The 21,080-nt window shown below is 36.1% G+C and overlaps 1 protein-coding gene across 3 annotated transcripts in view; it reads left to right on the top strand.

Moving 5' to 3' along the window:
• The window catches only part of LOC135200157 (VIP36-like protein), a 139,880-nt gene that overhangs the window by 36,959 nt on the left and 81,841 nt on the right, over nt 1–21,080 (top strand). Inside the window, exon 1 of one of the 3 annotated variants that reach the window (XM_064228507.1) lies at nt 10,268–10,331. The exons of the other annotated variants lie outside the window; for them this stretch is intronic. Coding sequence (XP_064084577.1) covers nt 10,283–10,331 — 49 coding nt within the window. The 5' untranslated portion in view covers nt 10,268–10,282. Of the gene's footprint in view, nt 1–10,267; nt 10,332–21,080 lie in introns of those variants that run through there. 3 annotated transcript variants of the gene reach the window in all.

Below are 21,080 nucleotides of genomic sequence, written 5' to 3'. Positions count from 1 at the left end.
AGGCACTAACATCTATTATTATCCTCACGTCATAAAAATCGGACAACCGAATGTGCAAATATGTCAGCTGTGTGCAAGGCATAGGGAGTCAATCACTGGAGTAGCGATCTCCCTGCCGAGAGTGACTTCGGAAGGCCATATTGAAAGGTCTCGGTCCAGCTCTTAGTATTATATTTTATTACTATTACTTTTTAAAATCTTTATTATTATTATTATTATTATTATTATTATTATTATTATTATTATTCGACCCAATTTCACAGAGAAAAATTACCTTACGAAAACACACCTAAGCACTCCAACCATTGTGGTCAGCCCTAAGAATCTGCCTCTTGGATTTAAGCAGTTGTCAAGCATAAATGGTTTGTGTAAATACAGGACTTTCTTTGCATATGGTAGCGAAGTACTAAATAAACAGTAATGTAGTACAATCACTAAACACCAGCACTCACAATGCACTTACTCAGTAAGCACTCACACTTGCATACATTCACTATACACACACACACTCATACACACACACACACACACTTAACATACACTCACACACACTCTCAATAACACAAAACACTCTGAATACCCAACACTCACTAGGCACTCACTATACATTAAATGCTCACTAAACACTTAAAACACTAAATTTACTAAATACTCATTATACCCCAAACACCCGGTAAACATTCACTAAACACTCACTTAATCCTAAACATTAATTAAACACTAAACATTCATTCAAACCTAAACCCCTAAGCACTCATTAAATACTAAATGCTTACCAAACCCTAAATACCTTATTAAATACTAAACAGTGAATGAACATCCACTCAGTAAAAAATTAATAAACACTTGCATACTAAACATTTGCTAAACGCTAACATTCACAAGACATTTACTAAACGCTCACTTAAAATTCGCAAAACTTTCACTTAAACCCTAAACACTCACTGAATACTTACGCACTAAATACTTACTGAACACTACCATTAACAAGACATTCACTAAACGTTCACTTAACATTCACAAAACATTTACTAAAACCCTAAAGACAAAACATTCACTGAATACTTACACAATAAACATTCAATAACATTCACTGAATGCTGACACATTAAACAGTCACTAAACCCTAAACATTCATCAAACACTTACTCATAAAAATTCACTAAACGCTTACTCACTAAACCCTAACAACTCGCTAAACACTGACTCTTAAACATTAACATAGAAAAAAATGACAATCGCTCTAATTTTTAATTTCTCTTGTTTTCTTTCCATTAATGCTAGGTGATTATTTATTTTTTTTTATCTAGTTTGCTCTTGTATTTATTCATAATCTTCTTGAGAGGATGGAAATGTTCGAAATAACTTGGTGTGTAGAGATTGTTTAAAAAACAGAGATCCTCTGTGTCCTTCCTCAGCCAGGTGTATTATATCTGACGAATTTTACATCAGCTGAAAAAAATCGACTATAGTAACAACAATATTCATTCATAAAACTGATATACACAAAAATGTATCCATGATTTCATTAGCATGAAAGTCAGTTGAAACCAAAATAAGGTAGTCCTGCTTCGATAAAACAAACCGAGTAGGCTGTAGCGCAATTATTATGATCTGTACCCTGACTATAGCGTATATATTACATATGTATTACTATCTATTTAATGGGTGCGTATTACTCTATTTAACAAATGTTATGTACATAGACATTTTACAGCAATAATGATAAGAACTTATATGCTACTTTATAGTGCCAGTCATCCAACCACCGCTACATTAATTTTCATCTCGTAAACAAAGCTAAAGCGAGCAGGGGAGACCGGGCTAGTTGGCACACTTTTTACAATTTTGGTTATTGCGAATATAAAACAAACATTTTTGCAAAAATTCTTACCACCATTGAAAATATTAACATTCGTCTTTATCATAGAGCAAAAATAATTGTTGTTTGCTTTCAACATAAGATAACTAAGCTTTAGAAAAAAATAACTTTTCGTGCCAACTTGCCCACGGGGTAAGTTGGCACATTGATAATTAAAAGAAAATTACTACATTGCATTTAAATCAAATGGCAAAAATACCCTCTGAATTTCCAAAATACAAAATATAAGGCATTAGTATTACTTCAGATCATCATCTAGTTGTAATTATGGCAGGTGTGAGATAAATCCTTGTCATAGTCTTCATGCTCCCCACTTGTTACATGCCCTGCACTGGACCTACACTTCTCCTGGCTTACCAAACACAGGCTCTCTTCAGCTGAGCTTTCTTCTGGATCAACAGGAGCAGTTCTTAAACTCTGTATGTATCACGCTGATGACTGATCCGAAGCCCATGTGTCTTTTCGGACATCTCTCAATCTGTTACATAACCACCCGTAAAATCAAAATCTTGAAATAGTCTGTAATTCAAAGTTGAAATTCCATCAATCCTAAACCAATTGAAAATATCAGAATAAGTGACAGCTAGAGGTAAAGCCGAGGAAACCTTACCAGGAATGTCACAGATGGCATGCTTGATCCTTGATTACCAGTCATCCACGAATTACATGCCCTGTTAACACATTTCTTCAGATGTCTATAAACACTAAAATCCACGGGCTGCAACTTGTGAGAACAATGTGGAGGAAATGATAGGACACTAATCTCATCATCCTTCCAAAAATCCAGAAACAAAACGTAAATTATATAAATAAATAGGCTTACTATCGTTATCAAATAACGTGTGCCAATTGCCCCATTTATTTTGAGCCAACTTGCCCCATCCCTACCATTTGGTACAAAAACGCTTACCAGTCCACACCAAGAAGCCTTGAATTAATAATTTTAATGGTATAGAATCTTTAAACCATAAGGAAAACTATGCTATAATTGAAAAATAATCTTTATAAATGTATAGATGTTATAGCAAATAACAGAAAGATTAAAATATTTACTCACAACCATCAAAATAGAAAATTGTCTCATAAATTCGAGCTCCTACCTTCTATCTCTATAGAACTTTGCTGGTAATTGAGGAACCACGTGGCAATTACACAGTATATGTATTAGAGTCATCAATTGGTAAACTTTAAAATCATTTTGAATATGCCAACTTACCCAACTAGCCCCGGGCTCCCCTACTATAATTGAAGTCAGTTGCTTGCTTGACAAAATAATATGACTGAATTATTATGGGCCTACAGATGAATGTTATTTATATGAAACAAATAAATAATTTTTGTGTTAGATCAGCCATTGTCAACCGGGGTTCCGCAGAACCCCGTGAACGATTGCCAGGTGTTCCGTAAGAATTCATGTTTTATTTAATTATTTGTTATTTATAAGTATACATTTTTCGTTAAACATGGCGTGAGAAATCATAGTCATATAATTTATTTTATCGTAACATATCGTGCGAGATTTTTTCCCTCTGTTTTATTAAAGGTAATTAATACAAATGCTTACATATAATATATATATATAATATATATATATATGATTATATTATATATACATATGTATATATATATATATATATATATATGTGTGTGTGTGTGTGTGTGTGTGTGTGTGTGTGTGTGTGTGTGTGTGTGTGTGTGTATTGGGGTTTCTAGGGATGAAGAAAATTGTCTCGGGTTCCTCAAAGTGTCAAAGGTTGGGAAACACTGTGTTAGATAAATACAAAGGATATAGAAAGGATAAAAATATTTATTAAAAATATCACGATAATGTATAATACGGGTCAATAGTAGCCCACTATACTAATCTAGACATTCATTATCAGGGCTTCTTCCCCCTCCCCTGCCCACCTGTTATGGTGTGTCTGTCAAGGGGAAACCACCCACTAAAATGTCTGTCATTACCATCACAGCATTCTAGGTTATGAGGTGCTATTGTAATACAAATTTTACTTGGTATCTCCAATGTTGGATGCAGTTCCTGTCTCCCCCTCCCCCTCCCCACTCGTTGTGGGGTGTCTGTCAGGGGGTAACCACCCACTAAAATGTCTGGCATTACCATCACAGCATTCTAGGATGTGCAGTGCAATTGTAGTACAAATTATACCTGGTATCTCCGATGTTGGATGGAGATCCTGTCTCCCCCTCCCCTTCCCCTTCCCCCCCACTCGTTGTGGGGTGTTTCTCAGGGGGTAACTACCCACTAAAATGTCTGGTATTACCACTGCAGCACTCTAGGATGTGCAGAACTATTGTAGTACAGATTTTACTTGGTATCTCCATGTTAGATGCAGATCCTGTCTCCCCCTCCCCCTCCCCACTCGTTGTGGGGTGTCTGTCAGGGGGTAACCACCCACTAAAATGTCTGGCATTACCATCACAGCATTCTAGGATGTGCAGTGCAATTGTAGTACAAGTTTTACTTGGTATCTCCAATGTTGGATGCAGATCCTGCCTCCCCCTCCCCACTCGTTGTGGGGCGTCTGTCAGGGGGTAACCACCCACTAAAACGTCTGTCATTACCACCACAGTATTCTAGGATGTGCAGTGCTACTGTAGTGTAAATTTTACTCGGTATCTCCTAAGTTGGATCTAGATCCAATTAACCCCCCCTTTTCAGTGCGTCTGTCAGGGGGAACCCACCCTCCAAAATGTCTGTCACTGGTCATTCTGTAATCAGTAGAGTCTGCAGATATATTATATATTAGTTTCATCTGGTATCTCATATATTGGATCTAGACCCAAAATCTAACGAGCAATTAGTAGTGCTTGTTAAGTAAGCCACCCATATATTTTCGGCAGACGGTCAGTTTCACAGTTTACAAGTATAGTCCTAAATACCAGTAGGGGTTACAATCGGTATCTCGTTCGTTGCATCTCAATGGTCCGGGCTGCCGGTCTAATAGTGTTCTCTTTTTATTGTTACACACTAATGTTAAGACTATTGGTGGACCTTATCGGGCGATATCAAATGAAACTTAAATGCACCGGTTGGTAACACTGGCTCTGCTCTCGCCACTCACTTTACAAATTCCATCGCCCATTTCGCTGTATTACAGTGAATAAAAGATAAAACAACCATTCTTGAAGTCAATTAACAGCGGTTCATAGATGTATTACAACTGATTCTTAAAGTGCTTGAAGAGATGGCACGCAACCTACGTACTCTCTCCTGTTATTTATTTATTATTGTTTTTTAAATCTTCATAAAACAATCGAACTGCCTTCCAAGCTCATTTGCTATACTCTCTCTTCATTCTTACTTACTCCAGGAACTTGTGTTTATCAACAACGCCATCTCCTTCTGCCATCTACTTTCGTATCCAAATCACTTAGCACGAGCATCCTTTCTTATTCTCCAAACCCATAATGGCAGATTCAGCTCTATGAAGAATTTCTTTCACTCTTGTTGTTTCTCATTCTGGATTGCACATACATACATACACACATACATACTTACTACATAACTATAGAAGAATGAGTATAAGTTGATTCAGTCTTAGATAAGAGACTATATGTGAATAATAATGCCATCGACTTCAATAAAAAATACATAAGAATATATATATATATATATATCATATATATAAATATATATATCTATATATATATATATATATATAATTTAATGTGGTTTTTTTGACTGGATCTTTTTTAACACCGTGATTCATACACTGCTACACTACGCTCTCTTGTTTTCATATCTGCTTTACATTTCTTTCTTAATTACAATAGTAAAAAAAAATACACCACAACAATGATAATGATGATGACGGCAACTAGGAGGCACGCGTCATAATGTATCATCATCGTACTACCATTTTAGGCCATTTCCGCTCCTGGTGAAACGTCCCTCACCAGTAGAGATAAACATGTAGATAGTAATATAGATAGAATTTTAATATACACATTATCATAGGAAATTCTCTCTCTCTCACACTCACTCTGTCTCTCTCTTTCTCTTTATCTCTTTATCTCAGACCGACAGAAACGAAAATGCATCCACAGGAAATTCATGACGTCAGAAAGATACGACGACAGCGTTATCTCATGATGCTTAGTCTAGGCTGAGGTAAGCGCTCTAGGAAAAGACGGAGGCGTTGCGACTACTATGTCTTCACATTTACATTATTTTCAGTATATTTAATTATACAATATTCGTAATAGCATGAGTCTTCTTTAGATGGAGAAACAAATCCACAGTTATGTATATGAACGTATATTCAAAGGTGGTAAACCTACACAAAAGCTTTCCGGAAACTATTCGATTGAAAAGGACAATCGAACATAACTGTATAGATTTGTATCTCCATTATTATTATTATTATTATTATTATTATTATTATTATTATTATTATTATTATTATTATTATTTCTCATGAACTTTGAAGAACACAGATTTATCGTCTTGATCACTTAGCTCTTGTAAGATGCAAGTCGGAAATGATTAGTAGTACTATACGTGGAATGGGTGTGTGTTTTCGTGAAGCTCCCGCTAGGGGGCCTCATCACGCACCAGCGTCATGACCATTAGAAATCAAGACTGAAACAGGCAAAAAGTCTAGATGGCATAATGCAAACACCAAATGGAAGATAACAGTTACGTGAGAAGAGAGAGAGAGAGAGAGAGAGAGAGAGTTTTAAAGAAAGAAAGAGAGAGCTCCAACTGAACTGGACACAGCAAAGTTCAAATGAGCGTTCAAAAGGTTCGGAGGTCTCCAGAACGCGTATGCAGTAGGTGGGCGTCCCGACGGCGGACACAAAAGACAAATGTCATCGAACGCACAAACATACGCAAGCAAGCGCACGCGCCCTACAGCGCATTACATCCATTAGCATAAAAGGGGAGAAAATTTGTGACCGACATCCATCATATATTTAGCATTTCACAATACAGTCAGAGAGAGAGAGAGAGACTTAATTACGACTCGACATTTAGCTGCGTTGAAAATATTACTTAATTATAATCTAATAAAGAGAAAATTGTATTTTGTCGGAAATAATGGATCAAATTATTTTTGTCAGTTTGATGACATTGAAGCAGGCTGACTCAGAGTATATATTATATATATATATATATATATATATATATATGATATCTATATATATATATATATTCAGTATATAAGCAATGTATCATTATCAATCAATATCTACTTTAAAAAATTTCATTTTTCACTCGCTTGGGGAGTATACCTACAAACTATGTTGTTGTTGTTGCAGTAAAAAAAAAAAAAAAAAAAAAAAGTATTTCGCGTTGAGTTAAAGATAACAGGAATTTCAGAATAGGATATTTATGATAATGTAACAAATGAATAATGTGCAAGTAAACAGTACAGACAAATTATTTCTAAGAGAATATAGCATATTTATTTTAATTTTCGTTGGCGAGACATAGCTCTATTTGGCCGTAGATTTCAGCGTGCGACCCCGAGTAAGCTGGAGGTCGGATCACGCCTTATTTAACTCAGCTATAACTTCACAATAGAAGTAAGTAATAATTTCATGTTTACAGTGCATTCTTTAATTAACCAATAAATGAAAATTATCACGAACTATATCGATTATTGCTTAGACAACTTCCTCAGGAGATTTCTGTCGTGCGGGGATTTTGTCCTGTGGGGATTTTGCCCTATGGGAATTTTGTCGTATGAAGAATTTAAACAATGGGGATTTTGTTTGTGGGTTTTTTATCTTGTGGGGATTTTGTCCTGTGGTGATTTTATCCTATGGGGATTTTGCCCTGTGGGGTTTTTATACTTGGAGATTTTGTCTGTGGGATTTTTTTCTATTCGGATTTTTATCCCATGGGGATTTTGTCTGTAAGAATTTTATCCTATGGAGATTTTGTCTGTAGGGATTCAGTTGTATGGAGATTTTATCCTATGGGAATTTTATCTGCAGTGATTTTATCCTATGGTAATTTCGTCCGATGGGGATTTTGTCTGTGGTGAGTTTATCCTATTGGATTTTGTCCTATGGGGATTTGATCCTATGGGGATTTTGTCTGTGGGGATTTCGTCCTTTGGGGATTTTGTCTGTGGGGAGTTTATCCTATGTGGATTTTGTCTTTGGGGATTTGATCCTACAGTCCGCAGTGTAAGCCTTCATTTATAGAATTCCCCAACGGATATGAACTTTCAGTAGCAAAAACACAATTAGGTTATTTAAAAAATATTAATTAATTGTTCGTGGTAAATACAATCTGATTAGGTCACATCTGATAAGCATCATTTTGTGAACTGAAAATCATAAATTAAAATCTTACTGACTGGGAGTCGGGATCTGTTAATTCCTTCTATAGGTCTATATATTTTATATACGTGATAAAGTAAAACTGAAGATTTCCTGTTACAAAATTGACAAGAGGAAAGAATGACTTGAGAACATCTTTATTTAGCTTGTTTCATCAGCTGTGAAAACACTAAATAGTGGGCTATACGTTGTAACAGGTATTAAATTTCAGTAAATCAACAAATATTCAGTTACAAGTACCTAACAGAAATTACTCTCCTCTCTACACCTTATCGAAAAGTCACAAAGAATCCATTGCTCCCGTAGCAATAGATTAACGCGATGTAATAATATCGTCCCAAGGAGCATTTTTGAAACTGGATTCATTGACACAAGTAGCAGTTAAAAATATTCTTAATGCCTTAAGTAAAGGTGAAAGATCTTCTACGTGTTCGTAGCCATGCCATTGGTTTATATGTTAAAACAAGTTTTAATTCCCACGATAGATGTTAGTGTGTGTGTGTGTGTGTGTGTGTATATATATATTATATATATATATATATATATATATATATATATATATATATATATATATATACACATATATATATATATATACTTTAAACTTCTATCATGGGAATTTTACATACAAGTGCGCGCGCATGCGTATCACCGTTGGGAAAAGGAAAACCACCACGTTGAGCAATTTTCTTTTTTTTATATATTCGAGGAATTCCCGGGATCTGTTGACATCCAGAACAAAAGATCAAGCGAATGTGACACTGGTAATGACGTCATCTCAGTAGATGCAGAAAGCCTTACTAAACAATATCTGGTTTTGTGGCAGCATTTTAGAATGTGTTTTTAAATGCCATGGAAAGGAAAGATAAACCCTCAAAAGGAGAAAGAAAAAAATATAGTATTCGAAATTATCAACTTGCAGCGTTACCTTGGAAACCAATTCCCGTCACTGACGAGGGACCTTGTAAATTGGGTCTAAATAACAGAATTTTTAATTTTTCACGTTCATATTGGAGAGATATTGATAATGGAAAAGCTGTTTCAGTACTTAAAATGGAGACATTTTTCTGCGGCTATAACAACGGAGGATTTATTTATTTCTGTCACTGACTATAAGTAGGTTATCCAAGTTCATTCTACACTTTAGCTCTGAACTCCAGTGGCAACAAACCCTGATATTAGTAACAACTACTTCCCTATCATCGGAGCAAACAAAACTTAATATATTATTTTCATTTCAAGATCGAAGTTACGCCTCTAATAGACTTAAAGCAGAACCCAGAACTCTATCGGGCTGATCGATAGGTCTAGGGACCTCTAAACACCATCGACGAAATTCTGTTATCGCCAGCCATTTCTAAACTGCGATTAAACAGACTACCTCAGACCTCTAACACAGAAGTAGTTTGTTACTGCAATTCCCACAATCATTTAGGTCTAAGGAAAGATTAACATAAGGTGACCAGATTTCTGAGACAAAATCCGGGGACATTTTCGGTTCAGAGGCGTAAAAACCTCCTCCAAAACATGACGTGTTTTTGTCACTGAACAACTAAATCGGAGACACTGCCATTACCATTCAAAAAAGGATTAAATAAAAATTCAACTGATTAAATCAAGGTAGGCTATAATTTAATGGGACGTGCATGACGATACGGACGATGGTTTGGCGGGAAATTTGGTTATATGTTCTTGGAAGGTAACCTCGCAAATTATGCCGTGGAAAACTGTTTGTCATTTCCTTAGTTATATACACTGTGCAAATCGGGGACAATTCCGGGGACAGGTCACTGAAAACGGGACTGTCGGGGACGTCTGGTCACCCTAGATCAGTAGTTTTTAACCTGTAGGCCATGGCCCATGGCCCACTATTGGCCGGTTCTGAGGGGGCCATGACACGAGCATCTTTAAAATAATATTCAGAAGTGAAAACTCCAGAAATAATGAAGCACAAAATGAGAGAGAGAGAGAGAAGGTTGGATTCGGTTTGCGTACAATACCAGACAGAGCGTTAGGTATAAGTTTGGTACACATCCGATACCAGTCTCGGGCCGTAAGTTCGCTCAACTTCGCTGACAGCTGCTCATTATGACTCGCTCAAACAAGTTGACCAGTCGATCTCCACACCATAGTCAAGGTAATTTTCCTTTAGTTAACAGCACCTATGTGATGGATTCTCTTTTAGGACTGATCCAATGAGTACGAGGGGGTCTTTTGGTTACATTCGGGGTGTCTATATTTTGCAATGTAAACAAACCGATCGCTGTTGCAAGCGATAAGAAAAAGTTTTTTTGAAACACTATATCTCTGCTATTTTTAAAGATACGAGACCTTGAGTTGGTTTTATTCAACTGTCCATGCTTTGAACTTTATTCTAGAATGCTCAAATTTATTCTAAATATTAATTGTAATATATATCTGTGTCGGATATAGCGATTTTCGGCGAGAATTTTCAGTTGCGCTAACATAACTCAGGCTACTGCGCAAACAAATAAAGGCAGATAAAGACAGATCGTAAATATTAGCGAAAGTTGAAGATTTCTATTTCGTGATCGCTTCTCAAATCTGAGCTGCGTAACCGCAGATCTTATAAAATACCGTATGTACGATAACGAATTACGGAAAACCCCTTATATCTACAGGTTTCAATTATTTGTTTTTTTAGGAAAAGTACATACAACTACGATTCTGTTGGTATATTAGATTTTGAGAATCGATTTATACAAGTTATCGTAAATATTCTCGAAAGTTGACGGAGATTTATAGTGCGTATGTGGTAAAAAAGTTTTATATCGTACTTTTGCGATAACGAATTGCTGAAAAACCGTCATATCTATAGCTTTTACTTGTTATTATTTATAAAAGTACACACAAAAAGAAACAATTATAATCACAATGACGTTGTAAAAGGCATATCCAACGACTGCTACTACTGACACGCACAGACAGAGAGAGAGAGAGAGGGTCAAACAGATAGACTTACACACACACACACACACGTAAGTACGTACAGGGAGAAGTTTCGAAGGAGACACGACAGAGAGAGAGAGATTTATTTTATTATAACAGATTTGAGAATTAATTTTGAAATAGAAAGAATCTAAAGAATAATCTTCTCTCAAAATCTTACACAGTGACTAATTTTCGAGATGCATTTGATATTTTCGCTATCATTATTATCATCAATTTAGTTATGAGTAATTGCAATATGTTTGTGATATATATTGTTTACTTTATTATAATAGATTTGATACATAATTATGAAATAGAAAGAAACTAAAGAATTATCTTCCAAGAACGCACACATATACACGTGTACACACATGCAGCCTAGTGTTGTGTGCGCGCGTTAGATCAGTAATGTATACTGAGCGCTGACCTCTTCTATTTTTCCAGGGTTTCTTCAATCTCTTGTAACATGGCAGATGGAAAGAAAGCTAAAAGATGTTTCTGTGAGGAATATATACAATATGAGTTTACTTCATTTATTGATAAGGGTCAGTGTGTTTTCTACCAGAAAGTACCTGGTAATGATTCCCTGAGGCACTCGAAACTGAAAATTCATCTTGACAAGACTCATCAGTTGTTGTTGTTTTTTATTACGCTGACCTTGTGTCAGCACGGGCTCTTGCTCACAGAGCAGCCCGTAAAATTAGACTCATCATGAACATTCTGGTAAAGACGGGAATTTCTTCAAACGCCATGAATGAATGTGGCTTGAAACGAATTAAACTAGACTCAGGTGGAGCATCTCAGACGCAAAGTAGGAATGTACTCAAGGCTTCATAAGAGGTATCACTTGAAATAGCTAAACAGAAAAAACCTCATACCAGTGGCGAAACTCTTATAAAAAAAAACCTTGTGCTTTAAAGATGGTTAACCTTGTTTTGGGGGTGATAGTGAGAAAGAAATTCAGCAATTATCACTCCCTGACAACACAGTATCAAGACGCATTGAAGAAATGTCTATTGATATAAAAGAACAAGTGATCAGGGAGATAAAAGATGCTGGCTTATTTGCTCTGAAATTAGATGAGTCCACTGATTTCATCTTATTCACAACTTTGTGTATTTACTAGATATGATCATGAGGGAAAATTTAAAGAGGAATTTCTTTTCTGTCAGCCACTTCAAACTACCGCCAAAGGTGAAGATATAATGAAAGAGGTAACAAACTATTTCAGTGAGTTGGGACTATCATGGAAGAATGTGTGTGCAGTGTGTACTGACGGGGCACCTGCCATGTTGGGTTCAAAATCGGGTTTTGTGGCTAGTTAAAGAGATTGCTCCTGAGGATACAGTAACTTACTGCATGATCCATCGTCAGGCACTTGCATCTAGAACCCTCCCTAGGGAACTCCAAGCCATCTTAGACAACGCTATAAAGAGAGTCAATTATGTAAAATCTATGCCTGTGAACACTCGTCTTCTCAAACTGTTGTGCAAAGATTTAGATTCCGAGCATCAACTTCTGCTTTTCTACACCAAAGTTCGATGGTTATCCAAGGGCAATGTCCTGAACAGAGTTTTTGAACTTAAAGAATGGCTAAAGATGTTTTTGGATATGCAAGATAAGGAGCCTATTATTTTTTTTTTTTTTTTCAATGATTCACTTTGGGAACCACATTTAGCCTATTTAGCTGACATATTTGACCATCTTCACAAACTTAATCTAAAGCTTTAGGGTAAGGAAGGACACAACAGCAATTCACTTTGTTGACACATTGCCTGCTTTTGTTGCCAAGCTGAAGAACTGGTCTAGGAAAGTTAGCTCTGGTAATTTTGCTTAGTTTGAGAAGCTTTGTGAAGTGGCTGAAGGAAGAGAAGAAGAAACAGAATCTTGCCTCCAAAATTAAATAATCAGTCACCTTCATAATTTGTGGCAAGAATTTTCCAGGTACTTTCCTGATCTTGAAGAAATAGATCTGTCGTTTGTGAGAAACCCTTTTAATGCAGAAGCAGATATTATTACTGAATCTGACCAAGATGAATTTCTAGAAATGAAATTTGATTAAAGTATCAAGGAATTTTTTTTTAAAGAACATTCTATACAGGAATTCTGGTCACAAGCAAGTGTATCATATCCTAGAGTTGAGAAGCTTGGGCTAAAAGCCCTTCTACCTTTTGCTTCTACTTACCTGTGTGAATCCGGGTTTTCTGCTTTATTACAAATAAAAAAAGCAAGACATCGCTTGGAGGTGGAGCATGATATGAGATGTGCATTATCTACAACTGTCCCACAAATTGATAAACTTGTAGTTAAAAACCAAGCACAACCATCACCTACACTATACTGTTTTTTTTTTTTTTTTTTTTTTTTTTCATCTGTGGTGTTTTTGTATGGTAACACTGCGTCCCGGGCTTAGATAGTTCCGCTATGTGTAAGTTTTAGTAAATAAAAGGATATCTGGGTGTACATTTGCAGCTGAAAAGTGTTTTTATAATTTACTGTATGCGAATTACACCGTTAATATTCGAAATAGGATATTATTATAATCGTTGAATGTAAGTTGAATGTAAGTTGAATGTAACTGTCTAAAGCCCGGGACGCAGTGTTACCATACAAAAACACCACAGGCGGATGGACAGATGGAAAAAAAAACAGTATAGTTACCAAATCTATGCAGTATTTTATATGCCAACAATAAAGTACTATTATTTTTATTTCTATAATGGTTGTACAAGTGTAAATTTAGTTTTTATTACAATACAAATAGAAAAATTTTATTTACTATAAATGCACGCCAGTGGTTAACTTCATAAGTGAAAAAGTGGAATTTTAGTTTTTATTTCAATGTCCAAATTTTATTTAGAATCCTATTAAATGCAGGCCAGTGCTTATTTTCATAAGTGATAAAGTATTTTGAGTTATTATTACAATCCATAAAATTTAATTACGCAAATACTGAAAAGTGTTTAATTTCATAAGTGAATACATGTCCTTTGAGTTTTGATTACAACATATATGAGTTATTAACAGTGAATAAAGGCCAACGTTTTCTTCCAGTAATGAAATAATGAAGTGCTCTAAAGAAATAGTTCGGTAAATGATAATGTAAAACTAATAAAAGTTTTCTAAAAAAAAAAAAAAAAAAAAAAAAAAAAAAAAAAAAAAAAACTTTAATAAAATTCTATTATTATTTTTTACACAATTTTGAAGGGCATTGGGCCACGAGTACTAAGAATGCCAAAAATGGGCCATGGGCACAAAAAGGCTGAAAAACACTGCCCTAGATTAACAACACGAGTAATAACTCCGCGTCGGGTATTTCTTTGGAAGTTACAGTTTCCTATAGTGTTTCTGTTGCTTATTAAGAATTTACAGTTATTTTTGGGGGGTCGATTGTAATTAAACCCTAGGGGTTAGTACTAAACACGGCGAAATACATTGGCCCCTCAATCCCTAGTGGCTTTCATATTCGCAGGACCGTTCCTTACAGTCCGTGCGGAGTTATTGCCTAGAATTGCCGGCAATTGACAAGAAAATGACAGACTATCGATAAAAACCTCAATATTTGACATATAAATGGTTGATAAGCTAACGGAACTCTCCTGAGGGGAGAGAGAAACGAAAACGCTATCAGCAACACTTGCGCAATAGGATGTTCCTTTCTGCCGCCAATCCCTGTCACAGGCGGCTTTTGAGAGAGGCGTCACCTTTTTAGGCGTGTGACAAATTACGACCCTTTTTCTATTTTTATACGTCGCAATCCCTTTGCTATGTCGCTAATCACGGGGACGATGGCATTATTGGATAACGGCTGGGTCTATTTGAGTCTGTCGTCTGGACAGTGTCCGTTTTTAGCTAGATACGTCCTGTGATGGCTCGAGGCAAGATAAATGAATACGATGCTTAAGCTCTATATATCTGCTCTGCCGGTGCCGGGTCAGTCAATTAAAGCAGATTGCAACTCTGGTGGTGATAAGCGGTACTAATACTACCTACGCAAAATTATACGTTTCCTAAGAAAGGGGAGGAATCATAGAGATGAGTTGTGGATATTTGGTGGAAGAAAAAATTTGCCAAACATGGTATTACAACTACAAAATAATGAATATATAATATATATATATATATATATATATATATATATATATATCATTTTCCAGTTGCAATACAAGGTTGTTTACGATAAACATATCGAATTATCTATGGTTGACACAGAGCGACCCCTTTTTTCTCCTACACCTTTATATTGTCAAAAAGGCGAATATTATATGCATAATACTCACTCATATACATAGAGCTGCAACTCGCTATTTCACAGTCGTTGGCGTTCTGGGAAAGAGGCTATAAAATTTTATTCACTACTGCATCGTTGCCTTTCCAAGGCTGAAATGTGTAGTACTATAGGCCTACAGCGAGTTGCCTTGAGAATAATGACCACTAGACGTAATGAAAACCATTAACATAATAGCACTTTCGAAGTAAATCAACACCACGAAACTAAAATAAACACCTACCCCGACGTTGGTTAGAATAAAACTATTAAAATGAGAGAGAAAAAAGCTTAGGTGGTTGGACCAGCAGGGAATAACCAGTTGAGCAGTTGTTCAGGTGTTCAACGATGGAACTGTTAATTTTATCATAATAGAGTCTAAGGCAGTTAGACCGCTCCCTTTTTCTAGTTGTCCTGTTAATCGAACATTTTGTTGTTATCTTTAAGTGTTATTAATATTTTCGAATTATTGTAAGGTGTCATTGCTCTGAGTTGGCCAATTAGTATCATACTTCAAATTATGTAATAGCTCTGTCTCCTGAAAGTATAGGACTATACGTACATACATACATACATACAAACACTCATATCATACTATAATGGGCGTAATGTCTGTCTGTCTGTCATTCAATCACGGCCAAACGGCTGGTCAGATGGGCATGAAACTTGGCAGGATTATGGTGGGGACCCCTAAGATGGTTTGTAATGGGGTTTCATCCAACCTACCCCCCTCCTTTGTAGGGGGTGGGGATGAGAAGGGATTCCCTGAAATTGAGCTGTTTCTGGCCGTGAAACGAGGCTGGTTATTCCCGTAGACTTAGTTACTTTACGAATTTTCATACATAATTTCTGTACAACTTCCCCGGAGAAAGTCGCGAATATTTCAGCTCAGACACAATAGAAGATGAAAATTATCATCAATATCCGCAAGATTATTTGAATAACGCAAATCCATTGGGACCAGTGCACAAAATAACATTGAAGAAGTACTGCCCAGTAATGTTGCTTCGGAATTTCGATCCTGCCAATGGACATTGCAACGGAACGAGGTACACATTATGAAGCTAAACTCCCACGTCATCGAAGCAGTGATAGCAACGGGCCCTCACACCGGCAAACGTCTGTTCATCCCCCGGATTCCTCTGATGCTTTCGGACAACCAGTTTCCATTCCAGTTACGGCGCAGGCAGTTTCCCATCAACCTGGCCTTCTCATTCACCGCAAACAAGTCGCAGGGCCAGACTTTGGATCGTGTTGGTGTGTTTCTGCCGTCACCCATGTTCACGCATGGCCAACTGTATGTGGCGATGAGCAGAGCAACTGACTCTGCCAACTTGAAATTAAGTTATGGACAAACTGATAATATTGTGTACAAAGAGGTTCTGTAGTAGGTATGTATAAAAATCGCCCTTATTTTAATATTGCTGAACAAATAGTACATATAAATTTTTCACTTCTGCACCCGTATTTTATGGGTAAGTTTGCTAGTATATGTATATGTTGTCGACTTACCCAGGCACTCGCAGGACCTATTTTTACATGTTTTAATTTCCCTGTGTAACTCAATTTAGGTAGGTCTCGTCCGACCTCGTAGTCAATTTTAGATTATAAGTTGTTTTTTCTTTTTTTAATAAGATTTTAAGTGACATTTATTTTCGTGTGAATTGCAGCCTTGAAGATACAATGAGGTATTGCGAAACGCCGTAGCAAAATAAACTGTTGTTCGAAGTATATAATATAAATAATATATATTATATATATATATATATATAGATATTATTATTATATATATATAATCTATGATATATATATATATCATGTGTGGTTTTTGGTGTGTGTGTGCACAATACATATTATAAGAGTATTATATTATCCTGAACGCCCCTGCCCTTGGATTTCTGCCTATCAGTTTCTTGTGGTATTCGCTTATTTAATGAAGTCACGTGCATGTACTGTGATTTTTTAAATATATACCTATCTGTGTATGTATTATGTATAGTCTTATGCTTTCAGGAGACGGAGCTACATCATTTGAATTATGATACTAGGCCAACTCAGAGGAATGACCCCTTAGAAATAATTCGAAACTATTCATAACACTTATAGATAACAACAAAGCTGTTCGATTAGTAGGACAACTAGAAAAAGGGTCGTTCTAATTGCCTTAGATTCTATTATGATAAAGTTAACAGTTCCATCGTTGAACACCTGAACAATTTGTCCCTTCTTTTCCACACACACCCTCTTAAGCCCCGACCCCATAAGTTCTCTCTCTCTCTCTCTCTCTCGTTTCATAGTTTTACTCTAACCAACGTCGGGGTAGGTCGTTTATTTCAGTTTCATGATGTTGATATACTTCGAATGTGTTATAATGTTAATGGTTTTCTTTACGTCTAGTGTTCAACTCGCTGTAGGCCTATAGTAACACCGCCATGGCGGTGATAGTACACATTTCAGCCTTGGAAAAGCAACGATGCAGCAGTGAATCAAATTTTATAGCCCCTCTCCCAGTGAAAGTGTTATTTTATTGCAGGTAAGTTAATCATTACTGTACTGTATATTTCGAAGCATTATTGCCCTAAGGTTTATTAGTGGAAGTAGAAGTTTGCATTTTCTTTGTGTATCACAAATATTAGAGAGCCTATCTTGTAAACAAACCAACGACAGCGAGGGTAGCAAAGTCATTTCTTATTGTTGTAGGACTTTGGAACGAAACTTGAGAATTGTTAGAGAAGAACTGCCATGAAAAAGTAATTTAAACCTTTTTGTAATAAAGCTCTTCTTGAAAGAAGCACAGAACATCAAAAATACCCACAGAATCAAGAACATAGGTCTAGCGTATGCTTGTCGAAGATTCTTTTCTCTATTGTTACCATCCTTATGGCCTATTTTTTCCTTGGCCTCATAATTTGATATGTTTATCGTAAACAAATTTTTATAGATATTAAAAAATGTTATATTTAGAAAGTAGTTGAAGTAATCTAGCACCTTACCAAAGTAATAGTTTGAGGACATGCCTCTACCTAGGTTACCGAATTCATTGTCTTGCGATCACATGTCCGTGAGACGTGGTTTGAGGAAAACATGAATTAAAACATGTTTTGTTACATATATATATATATATATATATATATATATATATAATTCAGTTTTTTAACTGAATCGAAAACTAAATGTAGTTCCCTAGGTTGTTTAATGTCGTCCTGACATACTCTCACGGTCTCGCCAAGTATGACGTTGTGTCATCAGAAAGGGATTTTTAAATAACATACACTAGTGATCAGTTTGTTTAGCATAAATATTTTATTTACAACACATGTCTTTTTTAATACTTAAAGCCAAGATCAGCACACAGATTTATCAAATATTTACTGAGCCATGAAAAACAGTGAAAAGGGAGTTTATCTGCTTAGAGAAGCTGAGAATGTTTTTTTTTTTTTTTTGTTTTTTTTTTTTTTTTTTTTTAATGGAATAAAAGGGGAACTTAAATAAACAAAAACCCGTCTAAAGGGATATGCGGACCCTCTGAATTTTGAGAAAATCGTCAATCTCTGCTTCTCTAAGCAGATAAACTGCGTTCGCTCCACACACACGCACAGTTGCGGACACTAGCTTGCACACTATTCGCGTGAGGTGCAGAGCTTTATTCCGTTTTATCTTTACAATCTCTGCTTCTGTAGGCAGATAAACTGCTCATATTTTTTTCAAATATACTTCTGTCTGCAGATCTGTCGAAAGAAATTCAAAATAGGAAAGAAAACTTAAACACACAGTGAATTTGAACCCCTAAACTGTAGGATTACCCACAGCTTGTTCATATCTGAGATCTGTCAACTTTTCCTGTTTATCGACTGAAAGTAGATTGGATGTCACAACCTACTCAAGTGTGCAGTGCCTCTATATTCACCACATTCTATATTCTGCAAAACGCACCAGTTAGTAGTGTTATTTTAGTTTCAACTATTTCACACATACACACACACACACACACACATATATATATATATATATATATATATATATATATATATTATATATATATATATATATATATATATATATTATATATATATATATATATATATATATATATATATATATATATATATATATATATATATATATAGGTGCGTGTGTGTGTGTGTGTTTGTGAAACTAGCTGAAACTGAAATAAGTATAATAACTAGACTATTTTGCAGAATATTGAACATATCCCAAATATTAAAGCCATAGATACGCCCTAACACCAAATTCACTCGGCCTTAGAAATAACTTGTACCCAAAATAGATTACCCCAGACCTGGATTCGAACCTGCCTGTGCCTTGTAGGTTTTACACAGAGGAAACGGGGGCTTATTCTTTCAAGGTATTAAGAGAGATATATAAGCTGATTTCAGGAGGAGAGCAAAACATACAAAGGGCTGGACAGTGTTTGCGAGGCAGTGAAGTCAGTGTCTGTAGTGGGTCTGGTAGACTAGACCCATGAAGGGCAAATGCTGTGGAAATTTGCAGCTCGTGATGTTCATCCGTGACTCGGCGGTTAAAGTGAGAATGTGGAAGTGCCCTTTCGTTGTTTTACCTCTGAGCCAGCCCCGTGCAAAGGAAAACTGCTAAAATTACAAAAAGATTTGTTTTACATAGCAGTTAGAAGAAGTGAAATGCATTAGAAAAAAACAAGTGAAGAATCCACCCACTCAATACAGGTCAAGAATAGAGGGAGAGAGAGAGAGAGGGAGAGACAGAGAGAGTGGGAGAGAATTTCCTTTGTCTATAGACTTGTTAGTCTCCCTCTCATATATTGCCTGGCGCTCCTACGTCCATTCACAAGAAGAGGACACCTCAGAGAGCCGTTGGATTATAATGACCCTTGAAATACTTTCTCTCTCTCTCTCTCTCTCTCTCTCTCTCTCTCTCTCTCTCTCTCTCCTCGGGATGCTCAGACAGAGTTCACAGATAAAGGGAAACCAACGAAGGAGATGAATTGATTATCCTTTTTGTCTGCAACTTACTTCAGTTGATGACTGATCTCCCTGGTTGCTCTGGCGACGCCTTCATAAGCCACTTGCGTTTTGATGAAATTATAAAACAAATAAAAATGCGCAGAAGTTTCTTTGGCTTTTGTGTTTGGTGGTGACCTCAGCCTAAGCCCACAACACTCTTATAGTCATCCCCATGAAACAGCCACGGTCCGGTGGTGGCCTATGTTGTTGGTATACCTATAGCGCTGCCAGAAGTACGATTAAGGCTAACTTTAACCTTAAATTAAATAAAAGCTACTGGTGGCAGAGGGCTACATTTGGTGTGTTTGATTGATTAGAGGGTGGTTGATCAACTTGGCGATTTGCAGCCCTCTAGCCTCAGTAGTTTTTTAAGATCTGAGGGCGGACGGACAGACAAATCCTGCACAATAGTTTTCTTTTACAGAATACTAAAACAAGATATCAATATTAATTAAAACTTTTATTATTACTGCAACTTAAAGATATAGGACACCATAGTTTAACATTATTGTCCCATATCAGAGGTATTGGAACTCAACCGATATTTTTTAGACAACTTATCATTGTCTGTTGAATAGAATCTGAATCTCACTAAATATAGAATTAATAAACAATTATATAATAGAACATTAACCATTATCAGAATATATACAGTAGCTTTCAAATT

Source organism: Macrobrachium nipponense, chromosome 26, assembly GCF_015104395.2.
Source record: "Macrobrachium nipponense isolate FS-2020 chromosome 26, ASM1510439v2, whole genome shotgun sequence".
NCBI classification, from domain to species: domain Eukaryota; kingdom Metazoa; phylum Arthropoda; class Malacostraca; order Decapoda; family Palaemonidae; genus Macrobrachium; species Macrobrachium nipponense.
The sequence above is the reverse complement of the archived record's forward strand: the minus strand, read 5'-3'. Positions and strand labels throughout refer to the sequence as shown.